The sequence below is a fragment of the Spermophilus citellus genome, assembly GCF_964194105.1.
Source record: "Spermophilus citellus genome assembly, chromosome: X".
NCBI classification, from domain to species: Eukaryota; Metazoa; Chordata; class Mammalia; order Rodentia; family Sciuridae; genus Spermophilus; species Spermophilus citellus.
In genome coordinates this window covers 130022667-130044791 of record NC_138190.1, presented here as the reverse complement: position 1 = coordinate 130044791, position 22125 = coordinate 130022667, and the positions used below count along the sequence as shown (strand labels likewise).

General features: G+C 41.2%; 1 protein-coding gene across 1 annotated transcript in view; it reads left to right on the top strand.

Moving 5' to 3' along the window:
- Nucleotides 1-6854: 6854 nt before the first annotated feature.
- The window catches only part of GPC3 (glypican 3), a 402701-nt gene continuing 387430 nt past the window's right edge, over nucleotides 6855-22125 (top strand). The window contains exon 1 of the mRNA XM_081277492.1: nucleotides 6855-7442. Coding sequence (XP_081133618.1) covers nucleotides 7271-7442 — 172 coding nt within the window. The 5' untranslated portion in view covers nucleotides 6855-7270. The remainder of the gene's footprint in view (nucleotides 7443-22125) is intronic.

Below are 22125 nucleotides of genomic sequence, written 5' to 3'. Positions count from 1 at the left end.
CATAAATCTTCTGACTAACGACATGCCATTTATTTATGGCAAAGGAGACTTGCTATGCTTCTGACATGCAGTGAGGATGAATGAGATGAAGGCATTCCAAGGAAGCAGTACTTCCCTCTGGATCTTATCATCTTGCTCTAAGGGGAACATTTGGATACACGGCTAGCATCTCTTTCATTTGTAACAGAAAACATGATATAAATTATGGGGGAAATAATTGATAAAATAATATATGAAGGGACTGGGATTGTGGCTCAGTGGTAGAGTGCTTGCCTGGTACATGTGAGGCACTGGGTTCAATCCTCAGCACCACATAAAAATAAATAAATAAAGGTATTGTGTACATCTACAACTAAAAAAATTAAAAATAATATATGAAGGCTACCTCTGTTTGTAATTTATACCAAGATCTTCTGAGAGGCAGAATCTCATGGAAACCATATTTCGTTTCTTCTGAGTATTTCTTGGATAAAAGTGAGCCAAAGGAGAAAAGAATTCCTGTGTGATTTTTTTATGGGGAAAATGTTTTGTTAGAAGTTTATCTTCAAGAAAAATACTATAATCAGAAAGTTTTTATGTGTTGTGAGTGTTAAAGGAATTTTACATAAATAGGGATGTGGGGATTTGTTTTTATAAAGAAAAGCATCGCAGAGCTTCGTTGGAAAGCATTTACTACATGGCTATCATGGACCAAAATACTGTGTACCTAACAGGGCGATGCTTTCAAACTCTCTGTGATGAAGGATCAGTTTATTTTCTTTTTCTACCATATATGGACAAATAGTTTGGGAAAATATAATTAAAAATGAATTACTAGAAAAACTGAAAAAGAAATACAAAATGTAAGGCCATTTAAAACAATTATTAGATTACACAGGCAGGCCAACTTGTCATGTGTTTACAAGTGACAACAATATCAACTTGCTATAAAAGTTTCTCACTACTTACTCTCAATATTTTTACTTAAACTTGTCACAGACTGGTAGCAAACAGTGCATACACCAGTACAATTACATGGAGTACATTTTGGGAAGAGGTGTGTTATAGGAAATACAGAGAATAATTGTATGAATCCCTGCTAAAGGTCTAAAGTTATGGTGGAGACAAAAAATATAAACATGCGTTTGCTGCACAATGTGGCAAATATTGGTATAGCAAGTAGAGCCTGAGCCTGGTTGGGAGGGTATGGTATTGCTCTTGCCCACCTTTGGCTGCAGCTCCCAACCATACTGCCTTTCTAGAACAAAGTTCCTAACATATAGCCTTTATGATAACTAGAGTTGGGATGGTGCTGGGGATAGCCTTTTCTTATAATATGCTACTTTTGAAATTCTTCACAACTTGGGACTATGTATGGTGCATGGGGGGCGGGTGAGATGAGTTGCTATCTGTAGTGGTGGGTGTTGATTTCTTCCTTTATGTTGCTAGGAATAGGAAAGGACCTTGATGCAAGTGAACTTGTTAAGAAGTCAACTTTTAAACACTGTTGGCTTATTGAGAGTCAGGCTCCAGGGCCTAAAGACCTAGAAAAACTTGTTGAAATTACTTAGAGGTTCTATACACTATACATCAAAATAAATATGTTATCTGTGTTTTTTTGGTCCACAACACTTGAAAGCAAAACAAAGTGTGTGTGATTTGCCATGTGGCAAAGAAAGTCATGCCTTGGGCATTCCAAGTGTTTGAATTTAAAACAAACTACAAACCACTTGAATTTTTATAGACAACCAAATATCCTATGCAGAAGACACAAAATGTTACATGTACATACAGTATATCTGCCCAATCAAAACTAAATCAATAGCCTAGGCATACAAAAAATTTTCCTATTTTTTATATCCTTTGTACAAACAAAGACTGAAGAGAAAAATTTTTATTTGCAGTAATTAACATGATACCACAAATAAACATCTCAACAGTTTTTTTTACAAGTCTTGGACTCTGACCTATAAGAGCCTCTATATTTTGTGGATTTAGTAAGGGCAAAGCAAAGTCCCTGATCTGAAGACAGGCTAGCCATCTACAACTCACAATGCAAGCATCTCAGCGGCATCTAGTAATTTTCCATACACACTAAGCCAAATTCTGCCTGGGATTATTATGCAATTTTCAAAATGGCTTTAAGTCTTTCAACTTACAAAGTTACCATTTACATTGCACTGGCCTGCTGGCTGGGATGAATGAATGAACACTCTTTCCCAAAGGACCATAATTCATTCTCTGATCATAGCTTATACATTTGGGAGAATTGGGATCAGTGTGCCTGGCGCCTCCCCTCCCCTCTGCCCCACAAAGGAGTCATACACTGCAAGAGAAGAGGAGACAAAGTGGCTGTGTGCCATTGAGCACAGAGGTGTGGCTCGGGAGGTGTTGACTGTGAGCAGCACCAGCCTAACATATAAGCAACTGTCTACATGATGTGATTTCAGGTGCACCAAAAAAGGCCTCATTGCGCCTCAGTTTAAACACTCCCTTCCCACTGGCGGATGCCTGGAATTCCACAGTTTTTAGAGCTCTGTTCCTTTGGTTTAAAGCTTTGATCCCTGTTAAAATACTCATACCCCTGGGTGGGCAGCTCCATTATATCCTATCAACCATAGACACTGTAAGTGGATGAGTTTTAAAATTTCTTCTCTGAAAGCACAGTTTGAGAGTAGGGTTAAGGGCAGAAGATACTGTATACCTGAGGGGGACAGGAAGAGGAGAACGTCACCTGGGGGTGGGCAAAGGGAACTGGGCCCAAGACAAACAATGTGTGCGTGTGTGGCCGTGTGCATGGCTGTGTATGAGCTCCTCCCATGGCGGCAGCTGTTGAACACCCTTTCTTAACCCTCTCCCAGAAAACTTGATTTATGCTGCTTTTGGAGCCATGGAACCAGACTCTCCTCCCAGCTATAGCAAGATAATAGCTGCAAGCTACAGCTGGGAATTCTCGAATTCTTTCAAGCTGGAGACTAGGAGCAAAAGGTGAAGAAAAGTTCTTCTGGGCCTGCTGTGCTAGGTAGCCTTCCCCTGAGGTCCAAAGAGGAAAATGGTGTCCAACGGTGTTATCTAAATGCTTCCAACTGGGCCTGAAAGCACAGAGCCATGAATTGTCCAAAGTGAACACTGTCTCAATCAGCACATCCTTTTTGTATTTTCTAGATTGATTGTTTCTCTTTGTCTCTTCTTGCTGAAGAGAGGGAATGAGTCATTGGCTCAATTCCTAATGTGAGGAAGGGAGCCTCAAAAGGTAAGACAGTTGCTTATGTAAAATAGAAAATGAAAAACAGTCTTGTTTGGTTTTGAGAAGAGGTCTCAGTATGTTGCCCAGGCTGGCCTCGAACTTCTGGACTCAAGAGATACTCCCACCTCAGGATCTCATGGAGTTGGAACTGCTGGCACACACCATGGTGTTCCGCTAGGAAACCCAGTCTCATAGTCACCCATCTGGATAACATATAGTGTATAATGTAACAGATTTTATTCTCTTAGTTAAGAATTTTCTTTTCTTTCTTTCTTTTTTTTTTTTTTAGGGTCTGGAATCAAACCCAGGGCCTCCCACATATTAGACAAGTGCTGTGCCACTGAGCTACATTCACAGCCCCTGGTTAAAGATTTTCATCAGCAAAATTTTGTGTCACTGAGTGGGGTGCTGTGGCTCACACCTATAGTTCTAGTGACTGGGAAGGCTGAAGCAGGAGGATCACAAGTTCAAGGCCAGCTTTGGCAACTTGTGAGATCTGTGTCAAAATAAAATTTATAAAATGATCTGAGAGGGGCTGGGGTTGTGGCTCAGTGGCATTGCATTTGCCTGGCACATGTGAGGCACTGGGTTTGATCCTTAGCACCACATAAAAATAAATAAATAAAAATGAAGGTATTGTGTCCATGTACAACTAAAAAATATTTTTAAAAGTGGTCTGAGAATGTAGCTCAGAGGCAGAATGCTCCTGGGCTCAATTCCCAGTACCACATTATACACACAAAAATGTGTCACTGGGTAAGCAGAGGGGACAGCTGCCCACAGTGTTTCTACAAGCTTTCCTGACCAAAAGCCTGTTCCAAAGCCTAAAATGCTTGTTCCAAAGCCTAAAATCCCACTGTGAGAATCATCACTTGGGGGCTGGAAGGTTAGAAGTCTTTGAGAGGCACTTATAAAAATGGAACCACTCCTTAAGTGTAGCAAGTTTTATTAACTCTTACCTTAGGTTGGCTAAAAGCCCTGAAGTAGCTGCTCAGAGTGGGAGCAGAATCTACCAGGACAAAGAATACTTCCCAAAACGTCAGGGCCAGTTTGCCTATGAATCCACACATTTCACTGTATCTTCATCTTCTCAATACTTTTTAATATTTTCTATAAACAAGCTCACATTTTTATTGAAATAAACTTATCACAGAACTATCTACTTAGCTTTGTCCTAACAAAATCATGGTTTGAATGCACTAGTTTACATACGCTTTTTCTAATCCACCATTAAAATAAAAATGCATTACAATAAAACCCCAAAATGTCATTGTTCCACACAGTTCACTCAAAAAGCACTGCTCTAGTTCACACAAAGTGTATTAGATGTAAAAGCATATATTAAAAAGAAGTCACAGTTCCCCTTTTCCAGGTACTCAATACCCAGTAGTTGAAAACAACTGTTGCCTTTGTAGTTAGTTGCATGAGCTCTGGAAGATCATGAATTTATGGGAGGTCATGTCTTCCTCTGCGAGGTCATGAAATTCAATCAATGCTTGCCTTCCAATCTGCCCTTTGGTCACAGGGCTCCACAGGTGGAACATATCAAACTCACCAGCCAAATTATGACTCTTAATTGGTGTTTCTTTTAAAGTGGATATGTCATTTGTCAAATGTTCAATGCAGGCGCAGGCCTAGCCCCAGGCAAAATTATGAAGTAGGAGAAGAATGCCAGATACATAGGCCGCCCTCAAATGTTTGTTGAAAAAAGAGGCAATGAGCCCTCCATCCTTGATTCCTTCTCTCCCATCCCCCACATGCACTAGGTCACCATGCTTTTTTTACTTCTACCTCCTCAATATCTCTGAGACATTTTTACCCTTCCAAATCTCCTCTGCCTCAGGCCTTATCATTTCTTATTCAGATTCTTTTCACAGCCTTTCAACTGGTCTCCTTGTTTCCAACCTTGTCCCTTCTACAAACCATTCTCCAAACCACTGTTGGAGAGATCTTTTAATAAGACAAATATGATCATGTCACCATCCCTCGTGAATTATTTCCACAGGATCCTCTGCATGGCTTTCAGACTCTGCATAATCTGTCCCTTGCTTGTCTCTTCCGCCTGAATTCTTTTTAACTCTTCAGCCTGAAACCATTACTCGCACCTCCCATCCTCCAAATGGGCCATGCCAGGCCTCTCCTCTTTGTTCAGACTGCTTCCTTTGCCTGGGCACCCTTCCCCCCATCTTTTCTCACCTCAGTTCCTACTGGTCTTTTAAGTCTGAGTTTAGGACATCATCTCTTCTGGGATTCTTTCTCTGATCCACCCTCTCATCCCTTAGAACTCTATCTTAGCACTTACCACACAATGCTTTAACATTTTGTTTGGTTGTATTCCACATTAGATTTGTAGTTCTTTGAGATCAGATACTATAGGCTAATCTTAGTATCTTTGTTGTCTGTATCCCACAATATCTTGCACATAGTAGGAGTTCAAATATTTGTTACTGAGTGAACAAATGAATAAATGAATGACTGAACTTTTTAGTGAACTTCCTCTTCCTTTGCCTCTTTTTTCAGCCCACAAGTCCTGGGACATAATCTCCTCTCTCCTGGCCTGGCACAGGCTAGACAATACTTGTTGTTGCAGCTCTTTTTTTTTTTCTCTATTTCTCCAAACTTACTTTCACCTAGGTCAGAAACAACACAATCATATGATAAACGAATTCACACTGAGGTGTTAAGTCATTTTATCTTAGAAATACTTATTGAGTTCCTACTAAGCACAGGCACTGTGCTAAATTGTTTCCGTGCATGTGGGGGTCACAAAGGGAATCCACCCTTAATGATTCCTACTTAATAGCACATAGGTAACAACTAAATGCATTCCTAATCTGAGAGGTATTTTTGTTTGTTTGTTTTGGTTCTGGGGATTGAACTCAGGGCCTTGGGCATGCTAAGCATGCACTGTACCACTAAACTATACCCCCCACCCCGTCTGAGAGGTATTTTCTAATGAATTAGGCTGGATGTAAGCCCTCGGTTATTTCACTGTCACCAGTTATGCTTTGCTTCATGAATAGTTACCCCAAAAGACTATCCTGCAGGAGATAGATTCTCTTAACATCCTGGGATCAAGTGTTTTCTCTGATTTTGTGTGGTTCTATTGAATGAAACCTAGCAAGCCACAAGGGCTTCCGGACTTTTTAGGTAAAAAGAAGAGGCAGGCTGTGAAAATCCCAGAGGTCCCCAGCTGCTCCTGAACGTGACTATTTGGGGGTTGGCTTCGAGAACTCCAGAGCTGCGTTGGGAAAACGATTCGCGGGAAGCCTCTCAGAAAGCAGGATGAGGAGGTGGATTTTGCTCGAAAGAAGACGTAGTGTGGCCCTGGTGGCCAGAATGTTCCGGATCTGGCTAGGAGTAGGCCTGTGATGAAGCAGAGTGGCACCTAATGCAGGGACCCCCACCCACTCCAAGAAAGGATGGAAAGGTTGCAAAAATCCTAAAGGGAAAAGCCCTCCCGGCTGTAGGCCAATGAGCAGCGGGAAGGAGGAGTGAGGCTGGGGAACTTCTCCCAGAGCCAGTCAGAGAGGATGGCTGCTGGGAAGCCAATCAGCGCTCCCGAGCCTGCAGCCCCTCTGCAGTAGTTATGCCAGAGCGCCCTGTGTAGAGAGGCAGCAAGCGGGCAGCTGGGCTGGGCTGACGGGAGCCATCACACTTGCTCCGCATCCCCTTACTCGCGCCTCCGCGCCGGGTCCCGGAGCCTCAGTGGCCCTGTGATTACTGCCTTCTCCACTCTACGCCCCGCAACCCCCAGGCTAGCCGCGGCACGATCGCCACCGCCCCCTGTCCGCGCGACTTGCCTCGCCCCGCCCCGTCCCTCCTTGCCCCGCCCCACCCCGGTCAGCCCCGCCCCGCCCCGCGCAGCCAAGCGGTTCCCGCCCTCGATCAGCGCCCAGGTAGCTGCGAGGAAACTTTTGCAGCAGCTGGGTAGCGCAGCACGTCTCTCGCTCCTCAGGGCCACTGCCGGGCTTGCCGAGTCTTGGGACTGCTCTCGCTCCTGCTGCCACTCTCCCGCGCTCTCCTAGCTCTCAGCGAAGCAGGATGGCCGGGACCGTGCGCACCGCGTGCTTGGTGGTGGCGATGCTGCTCAGCTTGGACTGCCCGGGACAGGCGCAGCCCCCACCGCCTCCGGACGCCACCTGTCACCAGGTCCGCTCTTTCTTCCAGAGACTGCAGCCAGGACTCAAATGGGTTCCCGAAACCCCGGTGCCAGGTGAGTAGGAGTCCCTTACGCGTTCCCCGCGCCCAGCAGGGAGCCAAAGGGCGCGTGGTGGTTGTACCCCGAACGCACTAGCCCTGTGGGGCCGCGGTCCTGCGCCCTGCCGCTGGGTACCTGGGAGTGGTCCGAGTGCCTGGGGCCTGGCCGACTCTACTGAAGGAGAGAAGCAGGGTCTGTGTGGACCGTGTCCCTGTGCCCCAGGCTCGTGTACTGTCAGGGAATGTGCTAGCGAGAGGAACGGCTGAGATCGCCTTCTCGCTAGCGCCCATTTTTTTTGGGAGGGCGGGAAGGTGGGAGCCGATTCCTTGGGCCCTAGTGAACCCGGGTCCCACAGTCAAGCTGGTGCCTCGGGAATTTGCCACCCTTGCTCACACGTGTGTGTCAGAATTTCAGCCTTAGCTGGACCGCGGCTCCGTCCATCCTTTCCCCAACGTATCCCCACGCCCTCCTGTCCTCGGTCTGGATTTCCGAGGCTCGCGGGCCCAAGTGTAGGCAAAGTTGAGGGCAGATCTCCGAATCCGCAGGGGTGGATGAAGACGCGCCAAGGGAAACTTTTGAATAAGAGGGTCCCCAAAATGAAATAGTCTGAGCCTTTTCCTTCCACAGAGTCCCTTCTATAGGTTGGCAAAAATCTCTTCAAAGACGGTGGTGCTGGCCTGCGGAGCAAGAGTCCAAAGATGATTTAACTCCTCCCCCTCCTAAATTCATCTGCTTTCTTGACAGGCTAGACCCTGAAGGGGAGATGATTTTAGGTGGAGGAAAGTTTCTGTACGCCTGCCTTTGTTCTGCACAATCAGATCGTGCTGTAAGGGCATATTTTAACCTTAGCTGAGGGCTGCCGCTGTCAACAGATGAATATTAATGGCCTTCTGTGATTGACTGTCCAGCTATTGGGCTCCTAAAGCTAGTCTCAGAATCCAATTAGGACAAGTTGCTATACTGACAATGCAGGCTAGAAGAGTGGATCTCAAACAGGTTAATTTATCAGAGGTGCGCTCGCAAGAAACGGCCAGTTGAATTTGCAAACCGTAAGACGTCTGTGGCCTCTCAGTCTCTTTCAGACTAATGCATCCAGTGGGGCTCGCATCCCGCGCTTGGGAGAGGTGGGGAGCAGCCCTAGCTAAAACTTGGCTGGTGGCTCTCAACAGGTCAGGGAGGCGGGCCTGATGGTTGGACCAAGTTGTGAATGCGGATGCGCGCCCTGTGGGCGCTGCCAGCGAGCGTTCACTGGCAGGAGGTTACCTAGGCAGCCAGCGCGCCCTCAGCCTTTTCTTTAGAATGATGAAAACAGTGGAGCGAGCCTGCTGTTTAGTTGCAAAGGTAATTGGTCACCCTTTTTGGTGACTGAAATGCATTTGCGCATATGTTAAATATTGCTTTGCAGGATATCGCTCTAAGGGAGGGTAGAACTACCTCTTCCACTGTTAAGTGTTAATAACATACCACGTGGGCGTGTGCAGGAGCTGTAAGGGGCAACCTATGAATCAGTTCCACAGAGCTGAAACAACAGGCAAATCTCTATCCCCTGGAAGTGCCATGGTAATTAGATTGCTAAGGCTACAGAACATGCTTTTGTTGATAATGTAAAAATTGGTCCTCACAGGCTGAGCCCCCACAAGATGAGCCCCCACAAGATGAATGGGTCCAGGGTTGGGGTCGGGGCCACATTTGGCTGATTCGAAGTGAGGGAGTAAAGGTGGTGCTTTAAAAGAAGAAAAAGACCATGGGGAAGCACAGATACTCATTTAGCAACCCCCCACTACATGCACACTTTTGCAGGCGCTCACCCTTGCTCACCCTCCCCCAGCTCTCTGGCTGCCTGCCTCTTTGCAGCATCTGTATAAAAGTGTTAGGAGGGCCCACACACTGTGTGTATGAGATTTGGCCTGGGCTCACTTCCTCCCTCCCTTACTCCCAGCCTAAGGATGGTCATACTTATAAAGACTTATTTATAATAGTGATTTTTCATTTTCCTGTATTTCACAAACTCTAGAAGAAATCACTTTTCAAGGGTTTTCACCATATAAATTCAACGTAACCCACTTCAGTTCTGTTTAACAAACATAAATGGTGGTGAACACCTTCTATAAGGCAGGAACCCTCCTAACATGCATTGGGGCAAATCCAGAATTCAAATATGGTGATACCCAGACAGCTACTATGTATCTTCAATTTTTCTGGGGCAGTGAAGATTTCAAATAGTCTGTCCTGGTGTGAAACCATGTGTCCTGAATTTTAGTTGGGCAAATATGGTCACTGTAGATATGGAAAACATGGTGAAAATCCTAATGTCCATGTGTGGAAAGAGCTCATCAGTATTTTAGGGAAGAGATGATAATGGCAGACTAAATACAATGGCAAGTGCATAATTTCAAAGTGAATAAATGTGTAATTTGCTGCTGTCATTCAGTGGTTGGAAATTGAAAGAGAGCTACAAATTATTTGGTAGTTATGAACCATCCTGATGACCGCTTGACTTCTACCCCCCCCCATCTATATTTTAAGCCATGTTCAAATTGCCTGCTGCACTGTGTTAACTGCATTAAAGCTTTCTTTGTCCCAGATAAAATGAGATTCAGTCACAGTAAGGAGAAATCCTCAAGAATGTCCTGTTTCACTTAGGGGGAACATTTGGGATTGACTGCTAACTTGAGCCATTAGCAGAATTGGGTTTAGAGTGGATAAGACTATATATATATATATGTTGTAGATGAACACACAGTATCTTTATTTATTTTTATGTGGTGCTGAAGATCGAACTCAGTGCCTCACACATGCGAGGCAAGCGCTTTACCACTGAGCTACAGCCCCAGCCCGATAAGGTACATTTCTTATGCTAATATGGATGAGAGTAAATGGCATTTGAAATCAGCCAGCCTAAAAAAATAAATCACTGGTGCTGAAGGACTACACTAGACTTCCACAAAGCTGATCTAAAGTCTTATAATCTCATGTTCCCATTTCTTTTAGAATGTTAAAAGGCACAGGATAGCAATTCTAAATAGTATGTCCCTGAAATTCATAGATCTCTTCATACCCCACTTTTTTTTTTAAGGATTTGTAACTTGGAAAGCACCACAGATGGAAACCAGGCGCACAGAGTTAGCATTTGGCAGAAAAATCCATATAACTGACTTTCAGTGCAGCTCTTTTGCCCTTATTTAATTTAGAAAAATTCAGAAAAAAGCCAATGAGCTCATAAGTCTAGATGTTTATTTTGTTTTGCTTAACCTACCCACAGGCGCAATCAAGAATGGATACAATTTTAGGCAAGGGAAGTGAGCTAGTAATCAGACAATGATGTTTCCAATTGTCTCAAGGGAATGTTACAGAAGTCTGAAAAAAATTCCTCTAAACAAAAATCAAGTGTAATTCACTTTATGAATGCCATACACCACTTTGTGTGTGTGGGTGTGTGTGGGGGGGGGGGTTAGGGGACGTATGGGAATGAGAAAATCAAACAATCCATGGTAGTGTTGCAACTCCTAAAAGACTGAGGGATCTTGCCTTACAGGGCCTTGGAAAGTGCGAGAACCAATCCAGAAGGCCAAATGCCTGTTTCTATGGGTAAAAGCAGCCTTGAAGAACCAAAGATCGACTGGAAGTTTCTTGAAATAGATGAAACAGCATTAAAATAAAAAAGCAACGTTCTTGAAACAAAAAGAGAGTTTTCTTTCTTTCTTTTTTTTTTTTTTTAAATGTGAGAACTAGCAACCGTATCTGGGTTGCCAGCTGTGGTTCCCCAATTAGTTTGAAGCAGTTAGCGATCCTAATGTGGGGAGAGAGAATAAGAAGCGAGGTGTGGGAGGATTTTACTCTCCTGAGATTGCACTAGACATTTGGGTGAGCAGGTGATTTGTTAAAACTTTAAGAAAGTTGTTTTACCCCGTGCTAACTTGGAACGGTGTAGAGAATTCTTTCAAATGTGGTCTGAATATATTTATTGTGATAATTCTGATATTAGGACTGAGATGTGCTTAGAAGGAGGCATCAATGTGATGGAGGAGTTGGGTGATGAGTGGTAGGGCACCTGGTCTAAAAACAGTGAAAGACTGCCTGCTCCTTGGCAGGCTGTCTGTTAGGTGCTGGGGGTGCAGAAAGGAGGGAGACACAGCCCCTTTTGTCAAGGAGCTCACAGCTAGAGGGGGAGCACGCAAGTAAACAGGCTTCCCAGGAAACTTGTAGGATTAAATAGGGTGAAAAGGGCTAGAAAATACCTCCAGGAAATTGACTGAAATGGTCACAATAGCCAGCCTGGGCAAGGGAAAAGAACTGAAGAGATGAAGTGGGAGATAGGGAGAAGTCTCTTAATAGGGCCGCCATCTTAAAAAGAGTTTTCTTAATTCTTGGAGTAAATTCCATTCTGTAAGCATTAGGAAATACAGACAGAAGAAAGTTTTGATGGATGCTATATAACACAGATGGTGTTAGTTTTGCAATGTTTTTTTTTTTTATGGGCTGGTAGGTTGTATCCAATATTTTGATGCAATATTTTAAAGCATTCTGCTACTCCCATCTTTAGAGTTGCAATGTTTGCTGTTCACTGGAGCCTAGAAAAAGACTGCCTATTATCAACCTGGGAGAAAAGAGTCCTGGATTTGTCTGGTATGAGACAAGACAAAAAAAAATATGTTTTCTCCTTAAATGGCAGCTATCAATGATCACGCCAAGTTTAGTGTTTGATGCATATACAAAAGCATGGGTCTTAAGAGGTATCTTATTACTCATTTCTAAGAAAATTGAAGATAATCACTTATAACTTGTGCACACGATACATCATTTGGAAAGAATTTCACTGGGGATCATGTTGCTCAACTGAAAAGTTCTGGCATGCTGAATTTGTACATTTTTGTGAATGCTTCCTTTTACTCTGATCTCTAGCTTTTTTCTGCATATGGTTATTTGTATGTTTTAGATTATAAGCTTCTTAAAGGGAAAGCACCATATTTGAGCAGTGCTGAGCACAATGGTAAGAGCACCACACAGCATTTAGTTAATAATTTACAAAAAAATTAACTTCTATATAATTATGTAGTCCCTATAAACTCTCACATACTTTTTAAAGCTATATGTCATCTTACTTATTTTAAAAGCTTTAGTCCCAAATATTATGGCACCTTATTGGGATATCTTGAAAAACTTTTCTGGCTACATCTATGTTGGCTGGAGACAGACATAGGCTTATTTCAGTTAGCTGGTGACTCTTACCATCAGGCAGAGTTTATTAATGTTGGGTACTCACAAAGCAAATTGAAATTCGTGGCATTGTTATGACTGGCTTAGTATCAGTGAAGATCAACAATTACGGCACATAAATTGTAGAACATCTCTTAAATCAAGCCCTCTTTGATTTAACGTCAGCTAGATCTTTCTTGCTAATGTTGATATTACCATATTTGGGAGTTGAGCTGCAACACATGCACGGACGTGTTGAAGTACTTCGAAGGTTTCTGTAACCTGGGATCAGAATTTGTGTACTGGCTCAATTCAAGAGACCATTCCAGGAACCAAGCCTTAGCCAAGCCTGTAAATGGGTTTGATTTTTTTTTTTTTTTGGGTAAACTAGGGTCTAATGGAAAGCGTGGGCAGAACAAAATCCCCCACTCATTTACCCATATTTAGCAAATTGTCTGGCTTGTAACAGGATCCCCAGCACCCATTAAGAAATGAGTATCAGAAAATAGAATCTAAGTCATGGGCCCCAGACTGGCTTTAGAAACAGCATTAAGTAATGGGAATTTACCTTCTGAGATATAATGACAGGAGCAGAAATCAAGGTGAAGGTGGGCATATCAGCAGAGAAAATGTGCATTTTGAAATTTGGTGTGCTCACTGAAACATTGTAGTCTCACTAGAATATCTTGTTGAACGTACAAAGTAAAGAAAATTTTATTCCATACTTCAAATTAGACCAATTAAAGATCAATTATACAAGTGCTAATTATTAGAAATACTTATTTGCCATTTTTAAACAACAAAAAAGAATTCAGATTGAATAAAAAGAAAGCCATTTTCACTTTTGCATCTCCTTGTGTGTTTCTCGGCAAAGCCTAATTTGAGAGTATGTATTTTTCCTCATGAATAAAAAGGAGTCAATGTTAGGACCAAAATGCATTGCTAGTGTTCCAAACAGTTAATTACTTCTAGTAGCTGAAATTGTATTTATATGCTAGATTAGTAAATCTACCAAGCTCTTTGAATCGTACTTAATAGGCTTATATTGATAAATAATTGATAGGAAGGGAGATAAAATATAAGTGAAAGTGGCAATAAGAAGGGAAGGGACAGGGAAGTCAAAGTCATTATAAAAGAAATCTCCACCCATTGTGCTCCATCCACTGCAAGTTGAAAGGTGTGTGTTTCTCAGTAGATGTGATGATTTTTAGAATATTCTGTATTTTCAAAATTTTCACAATGAGGGATGTATTTATTCCTTATAAGTTGAGAAGGGAGCACAATTTTAGAGTAAAATTTTAATTGGGCTTTTTTTTAGTGTGACTTTTGAAAATAAATTTATTACTGGAAATTTTAAAAGTTCTGATTATGGCAACTGTAGGTGTATGTTCAAGTATATTTCTATTATCTACTAGACTTGAGGTCAGCAGCTGTATCTTATTTATCTTCATATCCCTAGTGTCTGGCACAGCAAGTAGTACTGATAACAGGTATTAATATGCATGTGTGTACCACAGGAATGGAGGTAAGAATATAATACAAACATAAAATTTCCATAAAGCCAATATTTAAATGTTTATTTAGTTTTAACATTTTTACTAAGCTTTCTAAAAAAGAAACCATTTTTCCAGGTCAAAAATCCATTTGTTGTGTATAGGTAAGTGATAAAAGACATTGGTTTAATTCATTTGGCTGCACTACAACTGCATGGAAGTAGACTAAACAAAGGTAAGTATTGTGTGCTTGTTTTCAAGGCTATTCTAAGTAATTTAAAGAAAAATCAAAGTTATATTCATAAAAGCATGTATTTCTCTTTATAGATCTGTGGCATTTAGGTTTGTGAAATTAATGCAACCTGGTGTCCAGCAGAGAAACACACTGAATATATCTAAGTTTTTCCTCAGTGTTTGCTATTTACTATCCCCTGGTATCAAGACTGATAAATGTACATTTAAAAGGACATAATCCAAAGTGGATTTTCAGCATGGGAATTTTATTTGGGTAGGATACAGGGTCTCCATGAGAATTCTCTTAATTTTTGTATGCATGATACCTGATTTCCAATTAATTGCCTAAGGAGGACCCATCCAGAGACTGTTTCAGATAGAGACCAAGCAGAAAAAGAGGGTGAAAAAGAAAGGGATGACATTCATTTGAAAAAGTTACCAAAATTAGATTTGCATATTCTCTGCCTTAATTACGGTTCTGCTCTCTCTCTCTCTCTCTCTCTCTCTCTCTCTCTCTCTCTCTCTCAAATCCTGCATGTTTAGTACGTATAGTATTATGATGGCATCCTGGGAATCATCATTGCTCTTTATCAGATTTTGGTTTGGAGGATTGAAGCTGAAGGAAACAAAGTGAAGAGAGAAGAGTTAGTGTAATAGATATAGATAGGACATTAAAAATCTTTACTCTGGGGAATTTATCAGAAAGTTAACAAGCATGTAACAGAAAGAAAGGATCTGAAAACATTTGAACATGAAAATTTGCTTGTGTGCAGAGATAGTCCTGAGATGCCCCAATTGCATTTGGTTCCCAGCAATACTTTCTCTGTAATTCTTATTTAGTATCTATGTTTTTGGTAGTCATGGCGTCTTTCAAACTCTTTTTTTTTTTTTTTTTGGTACCAACAATTGAACTCAAGGGCACTCTACCACTGAGTCACATCCCCGGCCCCTTTTTTATATTTTATTTAGAGACAGGGTTTCACTGAGTTGCTTAGCACTTCACTTTTGGTGAGGCTGGCTTTGAACTCACGATCCTCCTGCCTCAGCTTCCCGAGCCTCTGGGATTAGAGGCATGCATCACTGTGCCCTGCAGGAGCCATTTTTGATTCATCATGATATCCTTTAGAGTGGTGAGTAGGATGCCTTATACAGTTATTAGTGTAATTAATTAATTAATGGGAATAAATGTAAGCATAAACATTTGAAGACATAGTGTTGAGGATTTAACCACTGTCTGATGAGATCCTAAATGGCATATAACCACAGAATGAGTAAGTCCCTGAATGAATAATTGTCTAAACTGATTTTCAGCAAAGACTGAGGAAGAGATTATGGAGTTTCAAATTATCTATTTTCTTTGACCTTTGGAATCTTGTTACTCCAATTTTATAACTGAAGATTGAAGAGGAGGTGACAAGTAGAGAGAGATTTTAACTGCAGTTTTACCTAAATGTGGAGTTTAAATATATTTTTATATAAATGTATTTTATAGTTTACATGTGTGTATAAATATATTGATAAATTATTTTGATAGCAATAATTAATTATGCATGTTATTTAAACTGAAAGTTGTTAATAGTTATTCTAAGCAGTGGGTGGTCTTTTACAATCACGCCTTACATTTGTGTTGTGAAAGCCTGGCTTTCATATATCTATCTCATGTTCACACAATGCAAGCACTCATAAAATGTCTGTAGCTTCTGAGTTTCAGGGCCTGCCTAGTTTCAAAACACACACACACACACACACACACACACACACACGTCCATATAATATCCATACATCTGCATGTCTTTAATAATCTGGAGATGAACCTAATTTATACTATTAAAAGCCAGTGTTATTCACAAATCAAATAAAACCATTTTCAGTTGAATTGGCCCCAAGTTATTGCAGGACTAATTGTTACTGATATCATAGATCTACTGCTTATTTATCAAGTTTCATCATTTCCCCAAGCCCTCATTAACAGTGTTTCAACCTATACTGTGAGTTTGGCTCATGTTGAAGAACTACTTCTAGCACTGGCTGTATTGCATGTTAAACTTTATAGAAATGAGAGTGTGAAGTTAAATTTCATACAGTGATTGCATTGGTGACTGTGTTTATGTATTTTGGAAAACAGATGGAAATTTACAAAAAAAGATCTCACTGATGATGAACTTTATGTGCAATATTTGCATAAATAAAACTTCTCCGTTCATTCTTAACTTCAACCAACATTTATCGAGCATTGAATTCTATGCCTGATACTGAGCTAGGAGCTGATGAACATGATAAAATCCCTGCCAGCAAGGAGTTCCCTGCCTAGTGAAGGAGCCTTACAAGGAAAGCCATGGATGTCAAGGCAGGCTAATGAGGGCTGCCAGGGAGATAGGCATCACTTGGGCCGTCTGGGAAATGTTGAGCCATGGAGGAGAGATGTATGGTTTTCTTAAGAGACTGTCCTGAAAGGCATGTGAGAGGCATAGAGTTAAAAGACAGAATGATACCATAGTTAGAATGGAATAGTTTGTATTGGTTAGAGCAAAGTGCGGGAGAAGTGGGGGAAAGATGAACTAGAAAAGTAGGCAAGGAAATACTGAGGAGTTTGAGTTGTATGCAGGATGATAAGGAGCCGTGGAGACATTTTAAGAAGGGAAACATTGCTCAGTATGGAGGATGCCTGGAGAGTGAGCGGTGGCAGGGAGTTTTAGTGACAAAGGTAAGAGGGCAGAGGGCTGTCAATAGAAGAATAAAAACTAACCTTGAGAGAAAAGAGGATGTAGACATGATGTATGACTGGATATGAGGACAGAGAGGAGAGTCTGGAAATTCTGGTTATCCTGGTGGTGGGGTCTTAGCACATAAGAGGTGTTCAGTAAGTAGTTGTTGAACACATAAGTGAAATATAGAAAGGGCATATGCTTTTTTTTTTTGAAATGGGGCTCTCTTTAAGTTGTCCAAGTTGACTTTGAACTCCTGAGTTGGAGCAGTCCTGCCTCAGCATCCTAAGTAGTTGGGACTATAAATACCTGGCTTAAAGGAGAATATTTTATTTTAATTAATTAATTAATTATGCTACCCAGGATTGAATCCAGGGGCACTTAACCACTGAGCAACATCCCCAGTCCTTTTTAATTTTTTTAATTTAGAAACAGGTTCTCACGAAGCTTCTTAGCGCCTTGCTAAATTTCTGAGACTGGCTTCAAACTCATGATCCTCCTGCATCAGCCTCCTGAACTGCTGGGATTACAATCATGTGCCATTGCACCTGGCCTAGAGGAGCATACTTTATTTATTTGTTTTTTTATTTTTAATGTTTTTGGTGCTGGGGATTGAACCCAGGGCCTTGTGCATGTGAGGTAAGCACTCTACCAACTGAGCTATATCCCCAGTCCCGAGGAACATATTTTAAAGGTGATATATTAAGTTTGTTTTTTTTGAACCATCTTATTTTATTAATTGAGTTTTTAAAAATATTTTTTAGTTGTCAATGGACATTTATTTTATTTATATGCCATACTGAGAATCGAACCCAGTGCCTCACACATGCCAGGCAAGTGCTCTACCACAGAGCCACAATCCCAGCCCTGTGTTTGGTTTTGACCAGGTTGAGTCTGAGGGACCCTTTGATCATTGAGGTAGAATGTCTGCTAGATAGTTCAAGTTGTATGTATATTGTTTTTGTTTTATTGTTCATTTTTTGGTGCTAGGGATGGAACCTAGGGCCTTGTACATATGTGCTAGGCAAGTGCTCTACCACTGAGATATATCCTCAGTCTTCAATTTGTGTTGGATCACAGAAGAGAGAGAAATCAGGGCTAGAGATCCATACTTGGAAATAATTAGCATATAGATGGTAATTGAAATCCTGGGAATAGATGAGGTCATTGGGAAAGAGGGTATATGTTCTTTTAGAGTTCAGGATAAGCATAGTTGGGACTCATCATATATAGGCTCCAGTTGGAAGTCATGGGTGTGGATGATATTTTCCAGGCTTTTGCATGTGACATGTCTTAAAATGTATTTGCCAACATCTGGGGATTCCTTTTTAATTGCCAAAGACTTCAAGAACTCTCTTGCTTAAGAGAAAGCTTGATTATATATTGTTGTGGTGCAAGACTTTGAAATAAATTTATGTACTACCAAATACTCACATGTGCATGTATTCATGTACATGTGAGCATATGCACATACACAGAGACCTCTAGGTAGAAAAAGACATTGGAGTCAAGGTATCAGATTTCTATTTATTTTTGATAGCAATAATTGATAATTATGCATGTTATTTAAACTGAAAGTTGTCAATAGTTACTCTTAACAGTGGGTGGTCTTTCACAATCATGCCATATATTTGTGTTATGAAAGCCTGGCCTCACGTATCTATCTCATGTTCACATAATGCAAGCACTCATAAAGTGTGTCTGCAGCTTCCGATTTCCAGGGACCTGCTTGATTCAAACATAGTGGTTCCTTTGCCCTTTACCTTGGGGCAGCACTTTTCCATTCTGGAGGATGAAAGCTATAACAGTATGTAGTTTTGGGAGCTCTGTGTATTCCACTGCTGGCTAGTCTCTGAAACATGTGGTTCTAAGCAAAGGCTAGGAATACTTGAGTAATTGGGCTGATCTATGGAGATGTAATATTTTCTGGGCTAGGAAAGAGTTGTAAACATGTCTTGTTCTCTGGCATAAATGGTTTCTTTGATTTCCCTGTTGATTAAGAAGTTGTCTTCATCAGGGATTCTACTTTCATTCAACATAAGCTCAAAACTCCTTGTTTCACAGTAGATATTCTGTGGCCACTCTCAGGTTGATAAAATAGTCTCCCCACAAGGGAAGATCATGGCAAATAACATTTACTGAGTACATACTGCATGCCAGTTGCTGCATTTTAATCTCTCATTTAATCTACACAGCAAATCTTAAAGGTAGGTGATGTCATCTCCATTTTACAGATGAAGAAACTGAGGCTCAGGAAGGCTTATGTTCTCAAAGATTCTGTAAGTGGTGGAGCCAGGATTTACATTCAGGTTTGTCGTTCTGCATAGCTCATGCTCTTTTGTATGCACCCATTAGACCAGAAGGGGAAGTAATATAGTCTGAATATGAAGCATTTGGCCTAAATTCTCTTTTAAATTTCATGACATTGTATACTCTGGGATTTCCTCCAATGTGATTTCTGTCTTTTCTTGTTTGCTGTCCTCCTCCTATCCTTTGTTAGATGTAAGTGTTCCAGTAGCATTTGTCCTTTGCCCTTCCCATTGTCCCTTTGCTCAGTCCCACACCCATTCCCATGACTTCATTATCTTTGTTTGAGTGAATCTCATATCTCTTTCAACCCTGGCCTCTTCCTTGATTTCCTGTTCAGTATCTACCAGTTGTCTGTGGGACATCTTCATCTGGAAGTCCTGCCAGTGCTTCACTTTCGACAGAGCCAAAAATTATGTCATCGTTTTCTTTCTTTTCCAATCCGTAAAAATTTGCCTCTGGCCAGCATTCTGCATTTCTGGCGATGGCATCTCTATGTGATTCCCAGACTTGAAACCTTGAAATTGTCTTTGACTTCTCCTTTTACACATCCCACACCCAAATTAAGTGGCTAAGCCCTGCAAATCTACCTCCACCATGTCTCTTACTCTATCCTGTTGGCATGTGTGTCCTCGGTTTATACACAACAGGCTGTTAACTTATTATTGAAAGGACTATGTCATTGTCTACTTCCAGGTCTTTGCTTATAGACCACCTGTCTTCCCATCATCACTGGCTGCTTCAAAGTGTCAGTGCAATGCCATCTTCTTCAAGAATTATTCCACAATTCCCTATGATTAAATGTGATTATCCCCCCCCCCCCGAACCCTGCTATCTCAGTACTTTTCCTATGGCCTTAGTTCTTGCTTGGTCTTGAAATTTTTTATGTACTTGACTTTAGTCTTACTAGAGACTCGTTCCATAAAGTGTGGTCCATGGACCATTTGCATCAGCCTCACTTGGGAGCTTGTGATAAATGCAGAATCTCAGGCCCCTTCCCAGACCTACTAAATCAGAATTTGCATTTTTTAACAAGATCACCAGATGATTTGTATGCATGTTAGAGTTTGAGATGGGCTGCTTCCAAGTGTAAGTTCAGTGAGGGTAATAACCTTGCAGTACTTATGAGAGTGTCTTGCACATAGTAAATTAATGTCCTTTTCATTTTTCACATTCATGCTTTGGCTATTCATTCATTGAAGTGGCCTTAGAGACCTATACACAAAAAATGTATGGTGGAGTGGGGAAAGAAAGGAGAGGGATGAGGAGGGAGAAAGGGAGGGAGGGGAAATGAGAAACTGGGGGAGAGGGAAGGAGGGAGGGAGGAAGAATGAATGAGAATATGATAATGAATGGGCTAGAGAGAGGCAGCAGAATCTCTGCTAGGTGGCTAATAACTTTGTGACTAGTTGGGAAAACACTGCCTTTGTGTTCCTAAGTGACTAGAAACTTTAGTGTAGGCCTTGCCTTAATTTAATGTCACCAAAGACAAGATCATTTTCTGCCCAGTCTGCGAAACTAATGGTTTCCCATTTTCTCTTTTGCTGGTATTCTGGGGTGTATCTTCTTTAGCCACCCCCAGAAGTCAGGGTTGAACTTTTGAAAGGTTTCAAAGAGCCATGGAAGAACTATGCTGTGTTTCTAGTAGACTCTTCTGTTTTCAGAAACAGGATTTCTGCTTTGTTTTCAAACTTCAAAGTTGATTTCTGAAATAAAGGTTTATTTTCCCCATGGAATTCCGAAGGTTTTCTACAAATGTTAATTTCTCAAACCTAAGTCATTTCTTGCCTTTGAAACTTCAGTGCTGTGGGTCAATTTAATAACGTTGCCTGAAGGTTTTTTTGGCCTTCAAAAGCTGTCAGATTGCCTTTTCTTTGTTCTTTGAGAAAGTAAGGTTGCCTCATTCACAAAGCCTGAAGGTGACGTTAGAACCAGCATTTATTCAGTCATTCAGAGTTTTCCCCTAACAATATTCAGTTTTATTTTTAAGTTCGGTTTTAGTAACAGTGAGACTTAACTACCAACCAGCACGAATCAGCAAAATTCCTGAAAAGTTCAACATTTTATAATGAGTAGCCCAAGTTACTTAACTAAAGCCCAGAGCTAAGGGGAACAACGGATGTTCTTTGCCCTCTCATCACAGACCTTCTGGGGCTTATTATACCTCCAAAGCTACAAGGTCCCCCTTCATCTGTCTGTCAGACTGCTCCCCACATCTTCCCTTTACCTCTTCCTCCTTCCACCCTCACTCCCTCCCTCCACTGGTTATAATTTAAAACAGAAGGTGTTTTATGGTTTGTTATATTTATTGAATGGTTTTGTGTTTCTTGTTCTCTAAAAAAAAATACGTGAGTGGAATGTTTTATATTTTCCTCCACGTTTTAGTTTTAAATTGTATTTCCTTTTCCTGCTCCTGATATTCCTCTCTCCTCTCTTCCTCTGCCTCCTCCATATACAACTGCATCCAGTGATTATGGAGAGAAAATATGTTTCCCATTTGTGCCCACATATTTGGTTTGGGTACCTGGTTACTTCTCTTGGAATATTGTGAAATTCTCTTCCTTAATTTTGCAATGAAGAACTTAAAAATGTGCACTAATCACTTTCTAAGAACTTGATGAGTATTTAAAAGACTTTTTGTACAGACAGGACAAGGCTGGATATATTTGACTTGATTACCTCACATCATTGTTATGTAGTTTACATTCCCTTTCACTTTGTCATAATTCTCAATGAACGCACATAGCATCTTTGTTCTTAGAA